Below are 26,318 nucleotides of genomic sequence, written 5' to 3' on the forward strand. Positions count from 1 at the left end.
CCGGCGACACTTCCTGGCCACAGCCGGTGAGGGTGACGGACGCCATCGCAGAGAGGCTAAGGTACACGCGTGTACACGGGGACGCTCCGGCCTGGCTTCCGAGCACTGGCGGGGGTGAACGACCACTCTGCTCTGTAAGCTTTGTGTCTTGTCTCCAAAATGCAGATAATACCCACCGTTGAAGGTTGATGGGCAGATGGCGCGGTGGGGCGGGACGCTACCAGAGGGCCACTGGGGTTACTCGAGCCCCAGACCCAGAGGCTTGGAAAGCAGGCCAGGCGTGCGCGCGCGTGTGTGTATGTGTGCGCGCACGTTCCCAAAAGTGGATAGTGGAGGAGAAGGGATGGTGGCGTGGTCGCTCCCTGTGGGGATGCCTTCTCACTTTCTCTCTCCCTCTCTGTCTCTCCCCAGCAAGCACATGCACCCTATAGCCAATTTGGTTTTTTAAAAAAGACTGATGGAGGGATTAAATGAAAATGTGAATGTAAACGCTTGGTGAATAGCTTTTATTATTTATCCATTGCTTAGGAGTTTCACAGAGCGTTGATATTCTCTTTCACATTTTATTAGCATAATAGCCCTGGGAAATATTAAACAGGGGTTGTTCTCCCTATTGTAAAAATGAAGAAAATGAGTCTTACAAATGCCCTGTTATGGGCCAACAGGCGGCGCAGAGGTTAAGGCGGCCGGATCCCACATGGCCAACTGTGCAGTTCAAGCCCTGGATCCGGGGACTTGAGAATCACGCTGGGCGCGTGTGCGTGCGTGCCCAAAATCCTGAGAGGAGAGTGGAGAAGAAGGGATTGCGGCACGGCCATCCCCCAGGGGTGATTTCTCACTTTCCCTCTTTCTGTCTCTCTCTAGCGAGTGCACATGCTCGGTGGCAAAAAACCTCAGAAAGAAAAAAGAGAAAAGAAAAACCGAGGGGTAAAGGTGAGTAGGAGGAACGGCACGAAAGCTGCCACATTCGTTAGTGCAGAGTGTCCCCCCTGGCCTGTAGAGGACTCCAGCCCCAGTCCAGAACTGGGTCATTTACTGAGCAGGAAGACTTCCTCCCGGCTATCCCCACATCGGAGGGCAGGGGCCACGGGGCAGGCGCCGAGACTGGGGACGGGAGAATGAGGTGCAGCGTGGAGCAATGGTCAGCACAGGCCAGCGGGCTCTGCAGCTGGGCTGTCCCACGGGGACCACTTCGGCCCAGTGGTTTGGAGACAGAGTAGCCGCAGCGACCCTCCTGCCTCGGCCTCCCAGCTGGGAGCATGGGCGTCACCACCACAGCCCGACCTTGAGGGTGGACCGGGGATCAAATCTAAGCCTCCCACGTGGTCCCAGCCTGCAGAGCGTCGCAGCAGTGCACGCCACCAGGGCTGGCACCTGTTTAATCAAAGTTCAATTCAAATTTGTTTAATTTTTATTATTCTTAAAATTTTGCTATAGGGTGGGACCAGCAGTTAGCATAATGGCTATGTCGCTGGACTCCCACATAGTCGACCATGGTTCAAGTCCCGGACCCGGTGGCTTAAACTCACGCTGGGCACATGTGCGTGCGTGCCCAAGATCCCGAGAGGAGAATGGAGGAGAAGGGATTGCGGAGAGGCCATCACCCCGGGGGATGATTTCTCGCTTTCTGTCTCTCTGTCTCTCTCTGTCTGTCTGGCGAGCGCACACGCCCTATAGCAAAAGTCTCTCCAAAAAAAGAAAAAAATATTTGCTATAGGGTACATATGCTTGCCGGAAAGAGAGAGAAAAAGAGAGAGAAGAAAAGTGAGAAATCACCCCCCAGCAGGGATGGCCACACTGTGATCCCTTCTCCTCTTGGGATTTGGGGCATGCATGCACATGCACCTGGTGCGTTTTTCAAACTGCAGGGTCCAGGACTTGAACCGCAGTGTTGGCCATGTGGGGTCCACCTGCCTCAACCAGCATGCCACTGCTGGCCCTAAACTACAGTTCTAAGCTGTGTTTCCCAGACACACTAGCACGTTGCCGGTGCTCCGTAGCTTATGCGGCCACCGTGTTGCCCAGCGCAGAGCTCTTTGGGAGACCACCGCCCTCGGTATTTTTGTTGCCATTACTTTCGGTGCATTAGAGTCGGTGCTTCCATTGCCGCAGGCGCCTTGCGTAGTCTTCACGGTTCAAGAAAGGACCAGCAGACCCCATGGAGGTTAAGGTATCTGATTCAAGTCCCAGACCCACATGGCTTGCAGCACGGTTCGAGTCCCAGACCCAGAGGCTTGAAAAACATGCCAAGAGTGTGTGCATGCTGAATATCTTGAAAGAAGGACGGAGGAGAAGGGATTGAGGCAGGTCATCCCCACTGGGGGATGATTTCTCATTTTCACTCTCTCTCTCTTTCTCTCTCCTCAGTGAACACACATGCCCATAGCAAACTAAAAGACAAAACAAAACAAAAATGTTCAGGATAGGGAACATTGGCAGTTGGCGTAATGGCTATGTCGCTGGACTCCCATGTAGTAGACTTGTTCAAGTCCTGGACTCGGTGGCTTAAACTCACGCCGGGCACATGTGCGTGCATGCCCAAGATCCTGAGAGGAGAATGGAGGAGAAGGAATTGCAGTGGACTTCCCCCCGGGGGGTGATTTCTCACTTTCTGTCTCTCTGTCTCTCTGTCCTTCTAGTGAGTGCACACGCCCTGTAGCAAAAATCTCTCAAAAAAAATTTTTTTTGGATAAATTAATTGCTATTATAAATTATACTGATGACAAAACAACATTTTCCCACGACCAGCAGGTGGCATAATGGTTACATCACTGGACTCCCATGTAGCCGACCATGATTCGAGTCCCGGACTCAGTGGCTTGAAATTCACATCAGGTGCGTGTGCATGCTTGCCTAAAATCCTGAGAGGAGAATGGAGAAGAAGGGATTGTGGCGTGGCCATCCTCCCTGGTGGTGATTTCTCACTTCCTGTCTCTCCATCTCTCTGGCAAGCACAAAGACCCTATCAAGAAAAAGAAAAAAAAAAAAAAAAAAAAACTGAGTCTCAGTCATATGACCTGAAAGGGCTAGTTAAGTCCACATCAATTGTAAGTTTGAAAGACCTGAAACAGTACCAGAAAGAAAAATGAGAAACAACTAAATGGACAAACCATATATCAAAACGTATTTCTAAATTAATAAATCTTTAAACTACATTTTTAAAATATATTTATTTATTCATTTAATTTCATTTGTTATTATTTTTTAATTTGAACACAGAGAGAGAAAGGGTAAGTGAGGAAGCAAGCTGCCAGGTTCGGGACTTGAACCACAATTGGCCATGTAGGAGTCCAGCACCCTTAACCATCATGACACCTGCTGGCCCCTAAACTACATTTTTTAAAAAGTCAGTTCTATTTGTGAATTGAGTACATCAATTTCTTTCTTTTTTTGAGAGATTTTTTTCTATCAGGCATGTGTACTTGCTGGAGAGACAAAGAGACAGAGAGAAAGAAATCCGCCAGGTGAGATAGCCATGCCGCAATCTCTTCTCCGTTCTCCTCTTAGGATCCTGGGCACACACACACGTACCCAGTGTGAGTTGCAAACCGCCAGGTCTGAGACTCCAACTGTGCTCGGCATGCGGGAGTCCAGCACCCCAACTGCTATGCCACCTGCTGACCCTACTTCGATTTCTTTTTAAAGAATAAAAAGGCCTGTAACATCTTCCCTGTGATGCTGGTGGTTCTCTTACCCGTTTTTAGATTTTCTGCTATAGGGTGCATGCACTCACTGGAGAGAGACTGAGTTGAGAGAGAGAAAAAGTGAGAAATCGCCCTCCTAGAGGGGATGGCCACATCACAATCCCTTCTCCTCCATTCTCCTTGGGACTTTGGGTGCACATGCACATGAGCCCAGCGTTTTTCAGGCCACTGGGTCCAGGACGCAAACTGCAGTCAGCCGGGTGGGATGTAACGCCTTAACCACCACACCACCTCTGCCCCATCTCACTTTATTCTTGATGGAAGCTCCCCATCAAGCTCCCTGGCCAATTTCTAGCGTGTCCTGACTGAGGACTGGGGACGGGGACAGGCCCAGCCTGGGTCAGGCGGCAGAGCAGGAGGAGGCAGCGGCTGCCGGGCGGGGGCCTTACCCGTGTTCCACTCGTGGTGGCAGCTTCCCCAGGGAAGGTCCGTGGTGAAGCTGCTGAAGAGGTAGAAGAGGGCCCAGGCCAGCACGATGATGTAGTAGACGTTCAGGAGGATGACGATCATCTGGGAGGCATAGCCGATGCTTGCGGGTGCAGAGCGGGCAGGGCGGGTTCCCACCACTGCCCGTGCCAGGCCAGGAGAGGGTCTGCACTGCCTGCTGGGACCCTCAGCGAGGAGTGCTGGGGCTGGCCTCTGCCCTCCCACCCCCGCCCGCGCCCCAGCGGGGATGCCGGTGCCCCAGCAGCCCTTCTGGGCCAGACCTGCACTGCCCGCTGGGGCCCTCAGCGAGGAGTGCTGGGACTGGCCTCTGCCCTCCCACCCCCGCCTGCGCCCCAGCGGTGCTGCCGGTGCCCCAGCAGCCCTTCTGGGCCAGAGGGACTTCCTCTTGTCCTCTGCTACAGCACCCCTGCGCCCCGTGCACCTCCATCTTCAGTAGTTCTGAAAGTTCTCTGACCCACAGTTATTTCAAATGTGCCAGACTAACTCAGAGCTTCCAGGGTCTCGTTCCCCAGAACCAGTCTGAAATTAAGAGGGGCAGCCTGTGCCCATGGGAGAAAACCAAGGAGCGAATGAGCATCTCTAAGATACATCCGCTGGACCAGCAGGTGGCGTGGAAGTAAGGCGCTGGGTTCTACGTGGCCAACCGTGCCCACGGTTAGAGTCCCAGACCTGGTGCGTGAAAAACACACAGGCATGTGTGCACGTGTGCCCAGAAATCCCAAGAGGAGACTGGAGGAGGAGGAATGACGATGTGGCCATTCCCCTCTGGGGGTTATTTCTCGCTTTCTCTGTCTCTTGTGAGTGCAGGTGCCTATAGCAAAATTTAAAAAAATAAATAAAAAAGGCGTATTCATCCTCTCTAATAACTGTAGGTGTCTATAGCTGTACTGAAATGCCTCCGAGTGGTAGAACCAGTGGTTTTCCAAACTTGTCTGCACACTACAATGGCCCGGGCGGTATTCACAGAATTCCAACTCCAGGTCAGACCCCAGAGCGTTTAAGTCACACTGTCTGGGGGTGGGGTAGGCTGCAGGATGTTGTGGAGATTCTCAGGCGACTCCCGTGAGCAGGCGAGTCTGAGGGCCGCTGGTAGAACCCAGGGCTGTGGAGTTGTTGAAGACATGGGCAAAGATGTCTGCTCGTGTCTAGTGACATCGTAAGTCACTGTCACACTTCCACAGGGAATTTAACAAACTAGATCAAGAAGAAGCAACGTGACAACCCACGGGATCCAATAAATGTACCTGGGAATTTTTCCATGGAAATAATTCCAAAAGGGAGGGGAAGCCATCTGAACAAACACACACAGCAGCAGAGCACACAGACGTGACGAGTGGGGCCAGCCAGCAGTGTGGTGGGGAAGGCAGCTGGACCCCACGCGACAGACTGTGCGGTTCGAGCCCCAGATCTGGCAGCTGGAAAAGCACACCAGGCACATGTGCGTGTGTCCAAAATCCCAGGAGGGGATGGAGGAAAAGGGGTGTGGGACGAGCCTCCCCACAGGGGTGCTTTCTCTCTCTGACGAGCGCATGTACCCTCTAGCAAAAGATAAAAAATAAATAAACCATAAAAAATGTTTTTACAGGGACCAGCAGGTGGAGTGGTGGTTAAGGTGCTAGACACTCCCACATGGCTGACCAGGGTTCAAGTCCCTGGACCTGGTGGCTTGCTTTCTCACTTTCCCTTTCTCTTTCTCTATCTCTGTCTCTCTCTGGTCAAACTAAAAGTAAATGAATAAATAAATAAAATAAAATAAATACTTATTAAAAAAGAAATAAAATAAACTTGAAAAAGATTTTTTTAAAAAACGTTTTTACAAATAATCGAAAATAGGCAGAAATCCCCAGAGAACATTCTGTAAACTATGGTATATCTACCTGAGGGAAGCTTATGCAGTCGTTGTGTGATTTCCGTGCAGAAAATGGAAGCTAGGACTAACCGCAATTTTAAAAAAGAACAAAACCGTACACGTTCCGTATTAATAGGCATATCACATCTATAGAAAGAGAAAGAAATACTGAAACAAAACCGTCCATACTGGAACCACAAATGTTCTTCAGTAGATGAACAGTTAAACAGGTACACCCATACCGCGGGCCGGGGGGTGGCACGGCGGTGACACAGCTGGAACCCCATGGGAAGGTCCTGGGGTCATATCTCAGGACCTCCCTGAGTGCACCAGACACAGCCGATGCCTGTGACCCAGGCCAGCTGCGACCGAGTGTGGGCGGCAGTGCAGGGCACCTCGCTCTGTTGCTCTCTCTCTCTGACTCTGTCACAGAAGGAATGGAAGGAAGAAGGAAGGGAGTTTCTGACTCTCTCTCTCGAGGAGAGAGGGAGAGAGGGAGAGAGAGAGGAAGGAAGGAAGGAAAGGAAGGAAGGAAGGAAGGAAGGAAAGGAGGAAGGAAGGAAGGAAGGCAGGAAGGAAAGGAGGAAGGAAGGAAGGAAGGGAGAAAGGAAGGAAAGGAGGAAGGAAAGGAGGAAGGAAGGAAGGAAGGAAGGAAGGGAGGGAGGAAGGAAGGAAGAAAAGGGAGAACAAAGAAGCCTTTAAAAAGAAGAAATGAGCTACAGATGCACGCGCCGGCATCTGGTGGATCAATGGGCTTGAAGGGTCTCATGCTGGTGAAAAAGAGTGTGCACGGCACACCCCACGTGCAGCCTCCCCAGAGGATAGCCTCTAAGAGGCTAAGGATGGGCGGGAGAGCTCGGGCGGCTATAGAGGGCACAGGACGGGTCTTTGAGGTGACGGGTGGCTCCAAATCCTGACTGTGATGGTGTCTCCACACATTCACCTGTGTCATGAAGTCACACAGTGGTACGCACGTACGCACGAGCGCGGGGAACTGGCAGATCCCAAAGGAGGTCTGTGGATAGCCTCTAAGAGGCTAAGGATGGGCGGGAGAGCTCGGGCGGCTATAGAGGGCACAGGACGGGTCTTTGAGGTGACGGGTGGCTCCAAATCCTGACTGTGATGGTGTCTCCACACATTCACCTGTGTCATGAAGTCACACAGTGGTACGCACGTACGCACGAGCGCGGGGAACTGGCAGATCCCAAAGGAGGTCTGTGGAGTTGTTGAAGACATGGGCAAAGATGTCTGCTCGTGTCTAGTGACATTGTAAGTCACTGTCACACTTCCACAGGAAATTTAACAAACTAGATCAAGAAGATCCTGAAGGAGGTCTGTGGGTACACCAGTGTGGATCTCTCAGGGTTTGATGTACTGAATTACGGAAAGAAACTTCCTGGGAATCCGTAATTACCTTAAAATAAACACTTAAAAAATGTATATGTGTGTGTGTGTGTGTGTGTGTGTGTATGATATATATATATATATTTAGAGAGAGAGAGATAATGAAATAAAACACCCTACATGTTAAATAGCTATTGTGTCAAAGATGGTAGAACTATTCATAAAAATTTTTCTCCTTTAAAATTTCTTTTAACATATTTTATAATTGATTGAATGTCTTTAAAAATACAAAATCATTATATGCTACATATTATATATATGATTTTGTATTTTTAAAGACATTCAATCAATTATATGGCATATATTTATATATATATATGTATATAACATATTGGCTCATCAGAAAACTCATGATGTACTTTTTTATGTTTTCCTATGCAAAAATGCATCATGACTTTTCTGATCACCCAATAGTATATATAATACATATATTATATATATTTTAAATACATAATAACTTTGCACTCTACTTTCTCTTTTTTGAGAGGTTTTTGCTATAGGGCATGTGCACTTGCCAGAAAGACAGACAGAGACAGAGAGACAGAAAGTGAGAAATCACCCCCCAGGGGGGATGGCCACGCCACAATCCCTTCTCCTCCATTCTCCTCTCAGGATCTTGGGCACGCACACACATGTACCCAGCATGAGTTTAAGCCACCAGGTCCGGGACTCGAACCGCAGTCGACTACATGGGAGTCCATCGACATAGCCATTACGCCAACTGCTGGTCCCATGTAGTCTATTTTTTAACCTAAAACATTTGTCCAGCCTCCACTTGTCCCTCATCTTTTTTTAAAATGTTAGGGGTTTTTAAATAATTGTTTATATATATTATTTCAATTTGCTATTGGGCACGTACGCTCACCAAAGAGAGACAGAAACAGAGAAAGAGAGGGAGGATAAGAAAGTGAACTGTCTGGTCTAGGACTCCAACTGGGGTCTGTCAGGTGGGAGTCCGGTGCCTTAACCACCACGCCACCTGCTGGCCCTCTCCCTCATCTTCTAGTGGCCCAGGCGGCTAGCTTAATATTCAGCCCACAGTCCTACCTTCACCTCAGAACCTCCTGGTCACCCAGCTGCCCAAGTACGGACTCAGGTACAGAGCTACTCACCCTCAAAGATGGGGCAGATCTTCCTCCAGGCTGTGACGCCCCCCTGGCTCGTGTACTGGCCCAGAGCAGTCTCCAGGAGGAAGACGGGAATGCCACAGGTGAAGAGGAAGATGAGGTAGGGGATGAAGAAGGCACCTGGGGGTGGAGAAAGGCCATGCGTCGCCCGCATCCTCCTCCTCTGGTCCTTACTCCTCATCTCCTTCCATTACCCGCCCCCCAGCCAGAGTCTCAGGGTGGGGGGCAGGGAAAGGACCCCGGGGGAAACACACAACTTTGTGACCCCCATTTCGGGGTCAAGAGTCACCAAATGATCCATTCCCGTGCCTCTTTCCACTGTGAAGTCCAGTCCACAGCTGGCTTGCCCCTTCCACAACAGCAGCTACCACCCTCGCTGACGCACCTGTGGCCGGATACCCAGGAGCACAGCCACTCCGCAGCTGAACTCGGATTCCCCTTCGGCGATCTTTCTGTGTTTTCAGAACCACTGATTGGACCAGACTGCTGATCCAGAAATGCTGGTCTCTGCTCTGCCACGGACTCTATCTGCAGCAACATGGACGGGAACTCCCAGGATAGAGAACCACAGAAGCAGACCCTGCATAGAGACGGGAACTGCCTTCCAGCTTTCACCCGGGTACTGGTCAGTGCGTGTGTCTGAAAACGTACCCAACGTGAGGCTGAGAATCACTGAAATGACGAGTCGTGGAGCTCACACGGTGCCTGTCCTCACCAGCCGGACTGAATAATCTCATGATTCACCGGCGCTGGTGAATCAGTGAACATGCGTAACCTCAGCAGTGGGGAGCAGCTAGCCCTAGACTGAACACGACTTCGGTCCTACCTAACAAACCCTTATTAAAAGCAAGAAGGAAAAGGGACGGTAGCTACCCTGGTCCCAGATCAGAGCTCGAGAACATCTATAGAAATATAATATTATCCAGCAACAAATAAGGCAAACGTATTAACAGGTCTGGCATCTGATCAAAAATTCCCAGAAGACCTAGCCACGCTAGCCCATGCTGTTAGACCTGGCTCCTTGGAAGGCTGAGGCCACATAGGAGACCCAAATTTGATTCCCAACCCACTCCCAAAAAGCCAGGAGCACTAGTATGCACCTGTAGTCCACCTAGTCAGAAGGCTGATGCAGGAAAATCAGTACTTATGGCCAGAGTGTCGGAAAGAACTGGGCATGGTGGCAATAATCTCATGTTAAATAAATAAATAATCGGGAAAGGAAAGCAGGAAAATGTCACTCAGTCAACTGAATAAAGTAGAAGAATCAGTCAATTAAATCTGACCCAAAACTAACACAGATGTTAGCACAAAAGGGAATTTAGAAAGTTATTATAACTATATTGTATATTCAAAAAGTTAAACAGAGACATGAAAGATACTAAAAAAAGACCCAAAGTAAACCTAATTTTCTTTCTTTCTTTCTTTTTTCTTTTTTTGTAAGAGAGACAATCATGAGGGGGCAGGAAAAGAGAGGGAGGAGGCCATCTCTTTGACAGGGTCTCTCCAGGTCATGGTCTTCTGGCCCCAAACTCCCACTTAGCTACAAGCACTTTGGCTAGTGCCCAGCTAACCAATGTTACTGTACCCAGGCTGACTTTAGGCTGGGCTAGGAACCAGACGTGGGCCTCCCATGCAAACTTAGCCACTGCTCGGTGGCATCTTCCCCCTTGTGCCACCATGGCTAGGCCCCAGTCAAACTTGTAGAGATAAAAACTACATTATGTGAGATTTAAAAATGCACTGGGGCCAGCTCTGTGGCACATTGGTAAAGCACTTCTTAATACAGTAGGATCCCACGTGGCAATCACAGTTTGAATCTCTGGCCCAGTCCACCTGAGACACACCAGGCATGCACAAAGTGCCGAGGAAGAGGGGGTCATGGTATGACTAGGCCCTGTGGATGCTACTTCTCTCTCTCTTAGATGTTCTATCATGAATAATGACAGATAGATAATCTATCAATAATAATGATAGAGATTATGGTAACTACATAGATAAACATATAATTTTCCTTATTGCTCGGATTTCTTTTAAAAATATTGGTTAAACAAAAATAACAATGTAATATGTAGACATGTAAATAACATGTAAACAAGTGAAGTGTATAGCAACAAGAGCACAGACATGAGACATGAGAAGAGAAATAGAATTGTCCTATTCAAAAGTTCATATCTATCGGGTTGTTGGAAAAGTCGTGATGCATTTTTCTATGTTTTTCTATACAAAAATGCATCATGACTTTTCAAGCAACCCAATCTATCTGTATAGTAGTACAATGTTACTTGACAGTAAGCTATGATAAGAAAGAGGTATGCTACAAAATCTAAAACACATACACACACAGCAAAAAAGTTATAATTAATAAGCCAAAAAAAGAATAGAACCAACAGTGGAATAATTTAAAATATCCAATTAAACCCCAAAAAAGGCAGAAGGGGAGGAAAGGAAGAAGAAGGAACTGATAGAATAAATAGAAAGGAAACAGTAAGAGGACAGACTTAAACCTAACCAAACAAATAACTATATTAAACGTAAATGGTATAAAGATCCCAATTAAAAGGCAGAAATTATTCAATCGGCTTTAAAAAAACAGCAGGACTCAATGATATGCTACCTAAAAGAAATGCGCTTCAAATAAAAAGGGCATGAAGAGGTTAAAGCTAAAAGTCTAGAAAAAGACTTACTGTGGCCAATTGTACTGAAAAGAAAGCTGGGGCCAGAGAGAGAAGGAGAAATTGGGAGACCCCGCAATTCCAGAAACAAGTGAGAGAGACAGAAATAGCAACTCCAACAGGGCCCTGACCTGGGAATCCACCCCCAGGCCCAGCCCGCCCTAGATGATGGGTCTGCACAGTCTCATCAAGCTCAAGAACACGGACCAGCAACACTCCCACGTGGGTCAGCATCGCAGAGAATCATACTTTCCCATGTGCTTCCTCTTATGTTGTTTTTAGTAATCACATGAACCTAATGCTTAAAAAAATAATAAAGCTGGGAAGTGTTTATTTTTAATAATTATTTATTTTATTTTATTTATTATTATTTTAATCTGCTATGGGGCACATGCATTCACCATAGAGAGACAAAGCGGAAAATGGGGGAAAATGAGAGAGCAAGCCACCGGGGCCAGGACTCGAACCACAGTTAGCCATGTATGAGTCCAGTGCCTTAACTACCATGTCACCTGCTGGCCCAGGGAAGTTTATCTTAATTTCACACTAAGTAGATTTCAGAGTAAATATTGCCAAGGAGGTCATTTTATTGGTCATTGGAAAAGTCTATGTGTTTCTATGCAAAAATGCATCATGACTTTTCCAACTAACCAATATAGTGATAAAGAAGTTAACTCATCCAGAGAAATAAAATTCTAAATGCATATTCATCTAGTAATAGAACTTGGTTCAAAAACATATTTTGAACTGGGGTCAGCAAGGTGGCTTAGGGATTAAGGCATTGAACTCCCATAGGACTGAACATGGTTCAAGTTCTGGACTTGGTGGCTTGAAAATCATGCCAGATGCATGTGTGTGAGCACCCAAAATCCCAGGAGGAGAATGGGGAAGAAGGGATTGCAGCGTAGTCATTTCCCCTGGGGAACAATCTCCCACTTTCCCTCTCTGGCGAGCACAGGTGCCTTACAGCAAAAACAAAACAAACAAACAAACAAAAAAACCTTATAGAACTACAAGGAAAAATAAATTCCTAATTAAAGTCAAAGATTTTAATACCCTTCTCTCAATAACTTATCAAAGTAAATAACAATCATGGAACCAGCAGTTAGCGTAGCGGCTATGTCACTGGACTCCCACGTAGTGGACCGCGGTTCGCGTCCCGGGCCCGGTGGCTTAAAACTCACGCTGGGCGCGTGTGCATGCGTGCCCAAGATCCCGAGAGGAGAACAGAGGAGAAGGGATTGCGGTGTGACCATCCCCCCTGAGGGGTGATTTCTCGCTTTCTGTCTCTATGTCTCTCTCTGTCTGTCTGGCGAGCGCATGTGCCCTATAGCAAAAATCTCTCCAAAAAAAAAAAAAAAAGAAAAAGAAAAGAAAAGTAAATAACAATAAAATATAAGACTTGAAAAACATACCAAAAAACCCCACTTACTGGATACTTAGATTGAGTCATCAGGAAATCATGACACTTTTTTGCATAGAAAAATACATGACTTTTCTGATGACCCAATAGAACATTCTATTCAACAATAACAGCATATACATTGTTTATTGTTTTCAGTTGTGTATGGAATTTTTACGAAGATAGACCAGCTCTTAGACCATAAACTCAGTAAGTCTATAAGGATTCAAATCACCAAAGGGAAAAATACTTGAAAATTTTCCACAGATTTGGGAATTAGATAATACACTCCTTTTTCTTCTTTTAACTGGACCATTTATTCCAGGGACTATTAATGTTTCGAAGTTTGTAGATTTTCTTGTTTGTTTTTTAGGTTTTTGCCATAAAGTGTATGTGGTCAATGGAGAGAGAGACAGTGAGAGGGAAAGTAAGAAAACACCCGCCCAGGATGGGATGGCCGTGCCGCAATCCCATCTCCACCATTCTCCTCTCAGGATTTTGGGCATACATGCACATGTGCCTGGTGTGAATTCCAAGCCACCGGATTCAGGACTCGAACTATGCAGCCAGCAATGTGGGATGCAGCCATGGTTGTGGCCCAATAATACACTTGTAAATAGCCTCTGAGTCAAAGAAGTCATCCAAAGAGAAATGAGAAAGAATCTTACATGGAATAAAATGAAACATAATATATCAAACTGTGCGGGATGCTGCAATGCTTAAGGGGAGATTTCTAGAATACACGGTTACTATGCTAACAGAAGAAAAGTTTCAAATCCATCACCTTGGCTTCCACCTTAAGACATGAGAAGGATCAGCCAGCGGCATGATAACTAAAGCACTGGATCCCACATGGCTGATTATGCAGGTTTAGTCCTGGACCCGGTGGCTTGAAAAACACACTAGATGCATGTGTGCCCAAAATCCAAAGAGGAGAGTGAAGGAGAAGGGACTATAGTTTGGTCATCTCCTCTCAGGGGAGCTGTCTCTCTCTCTCTCTCTCTCCCCGCCCCCTCTTTCTCTGGCAAGCACATATGTCCTATAGTAAACAAAATAACAATAACAAAAAAATGAGAAAAATAAGAGGAAGTGAAATCCAAAATAAGTTGAATTAAGTAATAAAAACTGAGTGAAAATCAATTAAATAGAAAACAGAAAAACAATAGAGAAAATAAATAAAGCAAAAGCTGGTCCTTTGAGACAATTGAAAAAATGGATAAACTTCCAGAAGACATGTGTTATCAGTATGACAAATGAGCGAGCTATCATTAGTACAGATTCTACAGATATTAAAAGGATAATGAGAAAATATATGAAAACTTGCTGTCAATAAAATTTCAACAATTAGGTAAAATAGACCAATTCTTTATAAAACACGACTACCAAAGGTCACCTGAGAAGAAATAGATAACATGAATAGCCTTATAACTATTAAGGAAATTGGATTTTTGGTTAAGAACCTTCCCAGGAATGCGTCCAGCAGGTGGCATGGTGGTTAAGGTGCTAGAACCTCACAAGGCTGATCACAGTTCCGGCACTGAACCTGGTGGCTTGAAAATCATGCAGGGTGCATGTGCATGCATGCTCACAATCCCAAGAGGAGATGGAGAAGGGACTGTGGCATGGCCATACCCCCAGTGGGTGGTTTCTCACTTTCTCTCTCTCTCTCTCTCTCTCTCTTCTCTGAGGTGAGTGCACGTGCACTATGGAAAACAAAACAAAACAAACAAACCCTCTTCCTAGGAAGACAATTTTAGGCTCAAATATCTTCACCAGTGAGTTCTGCAAACAAATTATACCAATTCTACACAAACTCTTGCAGAAAACTGGAAAAAAGGGAATGCTTCTCAACCCACTCTATGAAGTCAGTTTTACCCTGCGTCTTAGTCCATTGTGTTGCTATTAACAGAAATGCCTGAGTCTGGGTGATTTATTAAAATAGAGGTGTATTTAGCTCCCAGTCTGGAAGTTCAAGGTCAAGGGGCAACATTTGGTTAGGGTCTTTTTGCTGGTGGGTGACAAGGGACAGGGCATCACATGGTGAGACAGCGAGAGTGCATGTGTAGGGTTGGTGCGTCTCTGTCTCATTCCCTCTCCTTGTAAACCTATCAGGACTCTATCATGGGGAGCCCGACCCTGAGAACCTTAATCTTAACCACCTCCCAAAGGTCTCACTTCTTAATCTGTCAGATTACGTCTCCACATCCCAACACCATTGTAATAGTTCACCAGATTTCAATACATGAATTTTGGGGAGACACATTTAAATCATAGCACCCTGATAACAACAACAGACAATAACATTATTTTTAAAAAGAAAAGACAAATATCTTTATGAACATAGATGCAAACATTCTAAACAAAGAGCCAGCAGATACCACGGTGGTTGAGGTGCTGGACTCCCCACGGTGGACAGCAGCTCAAGTCCCAGGCCCAGCAGCTTGAAAATCGAATTGAGCACATGGCATGCCCAGAATCCCTAGAGAAGAATGGAAGTAAAGAGATTGCAGTGTGGCCATTACCCCTGCAGGAAAGGAATGGGGGGAGGGTGATTTCTCATTTTCACTCTCTGTCTCTCTGTCTCTCTCTGGTGAGTACATACATCCTATGGCAAAAACCCTAAAAATAAATTAATTAGTTAATTTTTTAAAAATTCTAAGCAAAATTTTAGCAAATCAACTCCAACAACATGCAAATAGATAATACATTATATAGTGGGATTTATCCCAGGAATACAAAGTGGATTTAACATTCAGAAAACTCACTGTAATTCATCATGTTAACAAAATAAAAAAGAAAAAAACATATGATTTAAAATATATATATACCAAATCAACTACTTGATAAAGGGCATCTATCAAAACAAAGAATAAAAGCCCACAATTATCATCATACTTAAAGGCTGCTAACATTGGGGCCAAGAGATGGTGTAGTGGTAAGACCGACCACAGTTTAAATCCCAGACCCAGTGGCTTGAAACTCATGCCGTGTGTGTGCATGCCCAAAATCCCCCAAAGTCCCAAGAGGAGAATGGAGGAGAAGGGATTGTGGCATGGTCATTCCCCCCGAGAGGTGATTTCTTACTTTCACTCTCACTGTCTCTTTCTCTTAGGTGAGGGCACACACCCTAGGGAAAAAAAAATAATTAAAAAAAAAAAAAAAAAAGAAAGAAAGAAAACTGCTAACATCAAAAACAAGACAAAGGTATCTATTTTACTACTTTTATTCATATTCTAGTCAGCAATAAAGCAAGATAAGGAATTTAAAAATATACGGATTGAAAAAGAAGAAATAAAACTACTTCATTCATAGATGACATAATGTTTTATATAAAAAATCCTTTGGAATGTCAAAAACTCCTAGAACGCATTTAGCAAGGTTGCAGAATACAAGATTGCCATACCAAAATCAATAGTATACCTATATAGTAGAAACAAATCATTAATTTTTAAATCATTAAAAATTAAAGAAATAATATCTTTTGCAATAGCATCAAAAATATGAAATACTTAGGGGGAAAATGTGACAAAAGCCATAAAAGGTATATCACTCACTACTACAAAACATTACTGAGAGAAATTAAGGATCTAAATAAATAGAGAGATATACTATATTCATGGATCAGAAAACTGAATATTATTAAGATATCAACTTTTCCCAATGTCATCTATAAATTTACTACAATCTCAGTCAAAATCCCACCAAGCCTTTTTTTAAAATATAAATTGATGAACTAATTCTGAAATTCATCTGAAAAATGCCAAGAACATAAAATAACCAATCTCTAAAAAAGAACTAAATTTTAGGCTTAACTTGACCTGGTATTTATATTATTATAAATCTACAGCAATTAAGACAGTATGGTATTGGTGTCAGAATAAACAATAGATCAATTGAACAGAATAGGAATTAATAGTCTTTTCATTTATTAATTTGACCAGAGAGGGACAGAGTTGGAGGGGGGGGCGGGGAGTGAGAAAGCAAGCCACCAAGTCCAGGACTCAAACTGCGGTCGGCCATGTGGGAGTCCAGTGCCCCTAACCACCATGCCACCTGCCAGATGTCTTTTCAACAAATGATGTTAGAACACGTGGATATCCACACACCACAATACAAATAAATAAACTTTAATCCATACCCTTACTAAATACAAAAAATAACTCAAAGTGAGTCATAGACTGATATGTAAAACCATAAAACTTCTCTTCTATAAAAGAACAGATAATCTTGATTTTATCAATTTTGTATATATGTGTGTGTGTTTTGTATGTTGTATGTATGCATGCATTTGTACGTTGTAGTGTTGTTTTGATACAGCTTTCCTATTTGGATCCTCCTGTCTTAGCCTCCTAAGTAGCTGGGACAAGATGTACATGCCAGTAAGAGGGCATTTTGTTTGTTTTTTTGCCGTAAAGTGTATGCACTCACCAGAGAGGGAAAATGAGAAGAGAAAAAGAAAAAAACAGGTGGATGGTCACACCACAATCCTTTCTCTTTCATTCTCCTCTCAAGATTTTGTGCATGCATGCACATGACTGACCGCGGTTCAAGTCCTAGACCTGGCGACTCACTTTCTCACTTTCTCACTTTCCCTTTCTTTCTCTCTGTCTCTGGTGAGCACATGTGCCCTACAGCAAATTAATAATAATAAATAAAATTAAATAAATGTTTTTTAAAAAGACAATGTTAAGAAAATAGAAACTACAATACCAAGAATGAGAAAAGATGCTTCAGAATCTATTTCTGATAAAGAACTACATGAAGCAGCCTCAATAAGTAGGACTGGGGAACCAGCAGTTAGCATAATGGCTATGTCGCTGGACTCCCATGTAGCCGACCGCAGTTCGCATCCCGGACCCGGTGGCTTAAGCCATTACCCCTGCAGGAAAGGAATGGGGGGAGGGTGATTTCTCATTTTCACTCTCTGTCTCTCTGTCTCTCTCTGGTGAGTACATACATCCTATGGCAAAAACCCTAAAAATAAATTAATTAGTTAATTTTTTAAAAATTCTAAGCAAAATTTTAGCAAATCAACTCCAACAACATGCAAATAGATAATACATTATATAGTGGGATTTATCCCAGGAATACAAAGTGGATTTAACATTCAGAAAACTCACTGTAATTCATCATGTTAACAAAATAAAAAAGAAAAAAACATATGATTTAAAATATATATATACCAAATCAACTACTTGATAAAGGGCATCTATCAAAACAAAGAATAAAAGCCCACAATTATCATCATACTTAAAGGCTGCTAACATTGGGGCCAAGAGATGGTGTAGTGGTAAGACCGACCACAGTTTAAATCCCAGACCCAGTGGCTTGAAACTCATGCCGTGTGTGTGCATGCCCAAAATCCCCCAAAGTCCCAAGAGGAGAATGGAGGAGAAGGGATTGTGGCATGGTCATTCCCCCCGAGAGGTGATTTCTTACTTTCACTCTCACTGTCTCTTTCTCTTAGGTGAGGGAAGAAAGTTCATTAAGAAAAAAAAGAAAGAAAGAAAGAAAGAAAACTGCTAACATCAAAAACAAGACAAAGGTATCTATTTTACTACTTTTATTCATATTCTAGTCAGCAATAAAGCAAGATAAGGAATTTAAAAATATACGGATTGAAAAAGAAGAAATAAAACTACTTCATTCATAGATGACATAATGTTTTATATAAAAAATCCTTTGGAATGTCAAAAACTCCTAGAACGCATTTAGCAAGGTTGCAGAATACAAGATTGCCATACCAAAATCAATAGTATACCTATATAGTAGAAACAAATCATTAATTTTTAAATCATTAAAAATTAAAGAAATAATATCTTTTGCAATAGCATCAAAAATATGAAATACTTAGGGGGAAAATGTGACAAAAGCCATAAAAGGTATATCACTCACTACTACAAAACATTACTGAGAGAAATTAAGGATCTAAATAAATAGAGAGATATACTATATTCATGGATCAGAAAACTGAATATTATTAAGATATCAACTTTTCCCAATGTCATCTATAAATTTACTACAATCTCAGTCAAAATCCCACCAAGCCTTTTTTTAAAATATAAATTGATGAACTAATTCTGAAATTCATCTGAAAAATGCCAAGAACATAAAATAACCAATCTCTAAAAAAGAACTAAATTTTAGGCTTAACTTGACCTGGTATTTATATTATTATAAATCTACAGCAATTAAGACAGTATGGTATTGGTGTCAGAATAAACAATAGATCAATTGAACAGAATAGGAATTAATAGTCTTTTCATTTATTAATTTGACCAGAGAGGGACAGAGTTGGAGGGGGGGGCGGGGCGTGAGAAAGCAAGCCACCAAGTCCAGGACTCAAACTGCGGTCGGCCATGTGGGAGTCCAGTGCCCCTAACCACCATGCCACCTGCCAGATGTCTTTTCAACAAATGATGTTAGAACACGTGGATATCCACACACCACAATACAAATAAATAAACTTTAATCCATACCCTTACTAAATACAAAAAATAACTCAAAGTGAGTCATAGACTGATATGTAAAACCATAAAACTTCTCTTCTATAAAAGAACAGATAATCTTGATTTTATCAATTTTGTATATATGTGTGTGTGTTTTGTATGTTGTATGTATGCATGCATTTGTACGTTGTAGTGTTGTTTTGATACAGCTTTCCTATTTGGATCCTCCTGTCTTAGCCTCCTAAGTAGCTGGGACAAGATGTACATGCCAGTAAGAGGGCATTTTGTTTGTTTTTTTGCCGTAAAGTGTATGCACTCACCAGAGAGGGAAAATGAGAAGAGAAAAAGAAAAAAACAGGTGGATGGTCACACCACAATCCTTTCTCTTTCATTCTCCTCTCAAGATTTTGTGCATGCATGCACATGACTGACCGCGGTTCAAGTCCTAGACCTGGCGACTCACTTTCTCACTTTCTCACTTTCCCTTTCTTTCTCTCTGTCTCTGGTGAGCACATGTGCCCTACAGCAAATTAATAATAATAAATAAAATTAAATAAATGTTTTTTAAAAAGACAATGTTAAGAAAATAGAAACTACAATACCAAGAATGAGAAAAGATGCTTCAGAATCTATTTCTGATAAAGAACTACATGAAGCAGCCTCAATAAGTAGGACTGGGGAACCAGCAGTTAGCATAATGGCTATGTCGCTGGACTCCCATGTAGCCGACCGCAGTTCGCATCCCGGACCCGGTGGCTTAAAACTGACGCCGGGCGCGTGTGCGTGCGTGCCCAAGATCCTGAGAGGAGAATGGAGGAGAAGGGATTGAGACATGGCCATCCCCCCTGGGGGGTGATTTCTCGCTTTCTGTCTCTCTGTCTCTCTCTGTCTGTCTGGCGAGCGCATGCGCCATATAGCAAAAATCTCTCCAAAAATAAATAAATAAATAAATAAATAAATAAATAAGTAGGACTGAACTACTGACACATGAAAATCTTGGATGACTCTCAAAATGATTATGAGTGAAAGAAGCTAGATAAAGAGAAGTGCATAACGCCTGATTCCACTTTTATGAAATTCGAAGAAATGCAAACTGCAGTGACAGAAAGCTGAGTAGTGGCCGCCTTTGGATGTGGTGGCAGGGGTGATGGAGGGAGGAAAGCATTACAAAGGGGTAGAGAAAACTTGGGGGGTGGTGGATATGTTCATGACCTGGACTGTGGCGGTGGTGCATTTGCATGCAGGGACATTCGCGGAGGCTGAGACTTCTCAGACTGTATCTTTCATGGGCAGCTTATGGTAAGGTATTGGGGAACAGGGTTTTCTCGCTCTTTGCCTTTCAATCTCTAGTTTATGGTTTACTCATCCATAATTCAAACACTAAGGAAGTCCTTGATTAATCTGAAGACATAGAAATAAAATATATCAACAATTCAGCCAGTAAGTCCATAAATCAATCCAAAATGTGTTGAACAGTTTGGAAAACTTAGGAAAGAGAGATCCCATTGACTGATGTGAATGGGGCCAGCAGGTGGCATGGTGGTTAAAGATGCTGGACTCCGACATGGCCGATCTCAGTTCAAGTCCTGGACCTGGTGGCTTGCTTTCTCACTTTCTCTCTCTTTCTCTTTCTCAATCTCTCTGTCTCCCCCCTCTCTCTCTCTGCTTCTCTCTGATCAAACAGAAAAATAATAATAATAAATAAAATTAACTTAAATAATTATTTTTTAAGAACTGATGTGATGTGAACAGTCACCGCTGGGGGGCCCCAGACAATCCAGAAGGAGTAACTGCCCACCCGGCCCCTCCTCAGGCTTCTGCCTCCTGCTCTTTCCAAACAAGCCCAGCCAATGTTTAACTGTGAGTCCCATGGTCAGCTTTGCTCCCCCTCCTCTGCTGCCTCTGAGCACCTGGGCAGCCTGCCACAAAGGACAAAGTCCACTCTGACCAGGAGCAGCTCCTGGCCCCAGAAATGTGCATAGGGTCAGGCTACGATGCAGCCCAAGAGGGGCCCACGAGCAGACCCGGGAGTCCTGGAAAGCTCTCTCTCTCTCCCCAAGTCAGCACTGTAGAAAGGTGGAGCTGGGGCCAGCCCTGGGGCCTGCCGGTTAAGGAGGCCGAACCCCACATGGCTGACCTCATGGTGAGAACCCTTGCCCCGGTGGCTCAAGAAGCATGCTGGATGTGCGTGCGTGTGTGTGTGTGTGCGTGTGCGTGTGCATGCGTGCCCCAGGTGCAGAAGCGGAGAAGGAATCGCGGCGTGACTATGCCCCGCAGCGTTTTCTCCCTCCTTCCTCTGTCTCTTTCTGGAGAGCCATGAAATCTCTGGCAATTAAGGAAGAAAGAAGCATGAGTTAGGGCAGCCTCAGTAACACTGGACGCTGCTGCGTGGCAGGCTGAGGCCACGGGGGAGGTCCAGGTTTGATTCCCAGGCCTTGCCCAAAAGCCAGGCACGGTGGCCCACGTCTGTAGTCCTGGGTACGGGGAGGCTGAAGCAGGAGGGGCTCAACACAGCAAGACCGTGTCTTTAAGAGCAAACAAACAAAACACCACATGTACACACACGCATGCACACATGCACACACACACACACACACACACGCACGCCACACTCAAAACTGCGGAGTCAGTCCTGGTGATGGAGACGGGGTCCCGTTACCCACACTTCCTGATTACTGACTAGTCTACTCTCAAAATTCTCACAAGTGCTGGCATTTTCCCCATGAGACGGCAGAGCACCCCCTCCTTGATGGGAAGCCACCGTCCTTGGAAGGACCCTATTCTTCCAGCTGGTCTCAGAGACGACCTGGTGACACTGTACAGGACCATGCATGGATTGTGGGCATCGAGGAACCAAAAAGCAGAGGCAGTCACCCGGCCTGCTACGACGGGCGTGGGGCGCAGGCAGCATGGCGGGTAAGGCACCGGGCTCCCGCATGGCCGACAAGGTTCCAGTCCCGGACCTGGAGGCTTGCTTTCCCTTTCTCTCTCTCTGTCTCTCTCTGGTCAAATTAAACAAATAATAATGAATTCCTCATGACTCCTGCGAACTAGTCATTTCAGGGGACTGGAGAAATGGAGATTTTCTACTGATAATTCAGCCTCCAGCAAACAAAGCTAGCGTGGCAGGAGACTTGAGGCCTTCCTTCAGAAGAGGATTCCTCATGGCTCCTGCGAACTAGTCATTTCAGGGGATGAAAATATTTAGATTAATTAAGATCTTTAGTAATTCAATAAAAAATGTGTGTGTGGGGGGGAAACAGTATAGAAAGCAAACAAAGATACCAGAGACAGTGAGGGAGGAGAGTGGGAGATGGCAGAGGATAAGAGATAGGGAATCAAGGATCGGGGGGAAAAAAGCAAAACAGAGAAAACAAGAAATGGAAAATTATTTGTTGTCAATAACATGTATGTTGATGTGCTTGATTGAGACAATATATAGTGTACTCTGGATGGGAAATCTCATTTTGTATGCTGTAATGATATACAGTGAATGAACGTAAACAAATAAATTTAAATAAAAAATTAATTAATTAATTAATTTTAAAAAACAAATAATAATGATGATGATAAACGAAATTAATTCATTCTTAACAAGGAAAAAACAACTCGGGCTTTATGTGCAGAGAGGTGTGTCTCGTGCCCCTGTACCCTTCGGTGTGTACGAGGGGAGGAGGGCTCTCAGTGCCCCGAAGCCTCTGCGGGACCCAACGCTGAGGTTCTGTGACCGCTCTTTCCCGCCCCCTTCCCTCCCAGGTGCTCATTTCCTGGGGCCAGCCGAGGCACAGCCTATGGACACCTCACCCGGGGCCTCGAGTCCCAGGTATCCTCGTGTTGAGGGAGCGGAGAGGTCCAAGCCGAAGGCCCAGCCTCTGAAGCACCCAGGCTCTGGGTGACAGGTGGAGCCCAGGCAGGAGAGAAAGATGGGACTTGGGGTGACGTCAGATTTGAGCCTCGTAACTGCTCCGCTTCTCCCTTCCAGCCAGAGATGACGGTAAGTCACGAGATCCTGCTCAGAACCCCCCACCTCCCCATGTCACTGGAGTAAAAGCCCTCCCAGACCTGCCTGTCCCCTTGACTGCTCTGAGCTCACCTGCCCTCAGCCCTGCCCCAGGCGCCTGGGGGGCGACTTTGTGTGCGCTCTCTCTCTGTGTCTCTGTCTCTCCAGCAAGCACACATACCCTGTAGCAAAAACAAACAAAACAAAACTACATACGTGACATCTTTTTTTTCTTTTGGAGAGGTTTTTGCTATAGGGCGTGTACGCTCACCAGAAAGACAGAGAGAGACAGAGAGACAGAAAGTGAGAAATCACCCACTCCCCACCCCGGGTGAATGGCCACACCACAATCCCTTCTCCTCCATTCTCCTCTTGGGATCTTGGGCTCACACGCACACGCCCAGCGTTGAGTTTAAGTCACCGGGTCCGGGACTCAAACCACGGTCGACTACGTGGGAGTCCAGCAACATAGCCATTACCCTAACTGCTGGTCCTGACATCTTTTTTAAAAAAGAATTATTTTATTTAATTTTATTTTTATTGATTTATTTATTTTTAATTTGACCAGAGAGGGACAGAGAGAGATGGAGAGAGAGAGAAAGTGAGCCACCAGGTCCAGGACTCGAACCACGGTCGATCATGTGGGAGTCTAGCACCCTTAACCACCATGCCACCTGCTGGCCCCCATAAGTGACATCTTATTTCATTTCTTTCAGCTTTAACATTCGGTTCATTTAAAGCGAGTTCCACGGCAGAAAAACGAATGAGGCAGAGCTATAAGGGAGGAACAGGTGGACAGATGGAAACTAGCTGAGAGCCGGGGCAGCAGGGGGCCTGCTGCAAAGAGGCCTGCCTGAACTCAGAGCACCAAGCTGCTTCTAAGCGTGCTGGGGGAGAAGGGTGCCTCCAGGTCTTTTCCCGGCAACACCTCCCTGCGCCCGGGGCAGCCCGTCCTGCCCCAAGCACCTGCCTCCTCCAGGCTGTCCGAGCATCCGTCCTGCCCCAAACACCTGCCTCCTCCAGGCTGTCCGAGCGTCCCAGCTCAGTTACTGGCCTCATCCCCGTTATGCCCAGGAGCCCAAGCCTCGGTCTGAGAACCACGACTGTAATAGTCACTAAGCCAGGAGGGAAGGGGCCCGCCCAGCCTGAATGGTCTCCACTCTTCCCGCCCTTCCCTGTCAGCAGCAACAGACCCTCTCAGAAAAAGGCATCACTCGGGAACCAGCAGTTAGCGTAATGGCTATGTCGCTGGACTCCCAGGTAGCTGACTGCGGTCTGTGTCCCGGACCCGGTGGCTTGGGATTGCGGCGTGGCCATCCCCCCGGGGGGTGATTTCTCGCTCTCTGTCTCTCTCTGTCTGTCTGGCACCCTATAGCAAAAAAAAAAAGAAAAAGGCATCACTTCCTTTGGGGAGAGGAGGAGGATGAAGGGCCCACTCTGTGCAGGAGCTCCTCCTGCGTGGGAGGCGGGGCTGCCCTGCTGGAGGGCTCCTCTGATCTTCCGCTAACCACCCAGTGGCTTCAGGCGCCTCGTGCCTCGTGCCCTGCTGCCGTCGTCGTCCACCGGAGAATACAGATGGGCTGAACGACCAGCAAGTGGCACAGTGGTTAGAGCACTGGACTCCCACACGGTTGACCGTGGATCAAGCCCTCACACCGGGCATGTGTGCGTGTGTGCTCAAAGTCCTGAAAGGAGAGTGGAGGAGAAGGGACTGTGGTGTGGCCGTCGCCCCTGCAGGGTGATTTCTTACTTTCCCTCTCTGTCTCTCTCTGTCAAAAACTAATGGAAAACACTAAAAACTAACTAAACAACTAAGTAAATAAGTAAAAAGAGAGCTAAGGCCCTGAGCTTGACCATGGGGAGTAACTGCAGATGGTGCTTTGGCCCGAGACCTGGAAATCGCTCTCTCCCGGCCCCGTGAGCCATTCCTACTAATTCCCGGGCCAACCTTTACCCAAATCCGAAGGGGCTTGAGGAAAGCTGCTCACCTCCTAATCTCTCTGCCATGTGAGAGCTAAGCTTGTTACTGGGTCCCAGATACGGAGTCCCAAGGCCCAGCTTCGTGCCCCCAGACTCCTGCTTGCGCCCTGGCCCAGCCCCCCCCCTTTTGCTAATTCCCTGAAGGGAGAATGCCCAGGCCTAAATCCCTAAACGAGCATGTGGCACATCCAGGGCTTGGGCAGGGGTGGGAAGACCTCCCTCCTGCCTGACAGTGCAAGCTGAGCAAAGTCCTACGATTTCAGGCCACCAGCCAGAAGTCCCCAGGGAGCAAGGCGACGTCGGCCCACGCCCACTCCTCTGGAAAAGTACAAGTTAGCGTCCAGCCCGACGGCGGGTCCTCAATTGCCACAAACCAGGGGTAAGACTGCAGGCCCACCGCGAGTCTCCTGCGTCCCCACCCCTCCACCACTCTGCGTCTCCACTTCTCCCTAAGACCGCCGCGAGGCTCAGCCTGATCCTACTCCCTGCTCCTACCCACCCTGCTTGGTGTCACGTTAGGGACCCTCCGATCCCTGTGACCTGTGAATTTGTCACTCTCCCCTGCATTGTCCCTGGTGACCTCCCTCTGCATTCCACCTTCCTCCAGGCCGGGCTGCAGCATCACTGAGGATTCGGACCTACGAGCCTCCACCTGGGAACTCTCACCTCCCGCGTTTTTGTAGCAGCGACAGGAAAAGCACCAGACGTGGCCTAGGCCGATGCCTTCCCAGCCACGGGAAGCTTTTCCCATCCACGAGATCTCCCCAACCCACTGGCCAGCCACAAGCCCTGCTGCATCCCTGCAGGGCTCCACTGAGAGACTTGGGGTTCCCTGAAAGGGTTGGGAGAGCAGAGGCAGCCCAGGAAACGAGAACCGATCAGGACAGAGTGAAGAGCTGGAGCGCACACCCCTGCCCCGTCCAGTGACACACACACGTCCTGGGAGACTTTGAAGTCACAGTCGCCAGTGTAGGGTCGGGTGACGGTGGCTTAGAGCTTGTCATGGTGCTGGCAGAGTAGGGGGAGAAGCAAGGCCCAGCTGAGGAGTCTCCAGACCGCAGAGCAGTGGCAATTCCCGCCCCACCAGCTGCTCCGATGTAGTACGTGCCCGACGGGCACCAGGCTAACCCTACAACCTCGGAGGGCACGCATTGTTACCGCCAGTCGCGGGGCATCGTGAGGCTTTGAGAGCTTACGTGACCTGCCCGGGATCACATCAAGAGGCTGCAGAGCAGAAGCAAAACCCTGACCCATCAGATCCAAGTCTGAACCCCTGCTTCTATA

General features: G+C 46.2%; 1 protein-coding gene across 1 annotated transcript in view; it reads right to left on the reverse strand.

Moving 5' to 3' along the window:
• Nucleotides 1-26,318, reverse strand: part of LOC102476442 (sodium- and chloride-dependent GABA transporter 2) — a 49,404-nt gene that overhangs the window by 19,484 nt on the left and 3,602 nt on the right. Inside the window, 2 exon segments of the mRNA XM_006163250.2 lie at nt 4,094-4,234; nt 8,517-8,651. Of these exon segments, the coding sequence (XP_006163312.1) occupies nt 4,094-4,234; nt 8,517-8,651 (276 nt within the window).

Source organism: Tupaia chinensis, unplaced genomic scaffold (genome assembly GCF_000334495.1).
Source record: "Tupaia chinensis unplaced genomic scaffold, TupChi_1.0 Scaffold141530_1, whole genome shotgun sequence".
In the NCBI taxonomy this organism is placed as follows: domain Eukaryota; kingdom Metazoa; phylum Chordata; class Mammalia; order Scandentia; family Tupaiidae; genus Tupaia; species Tupaia belangeri.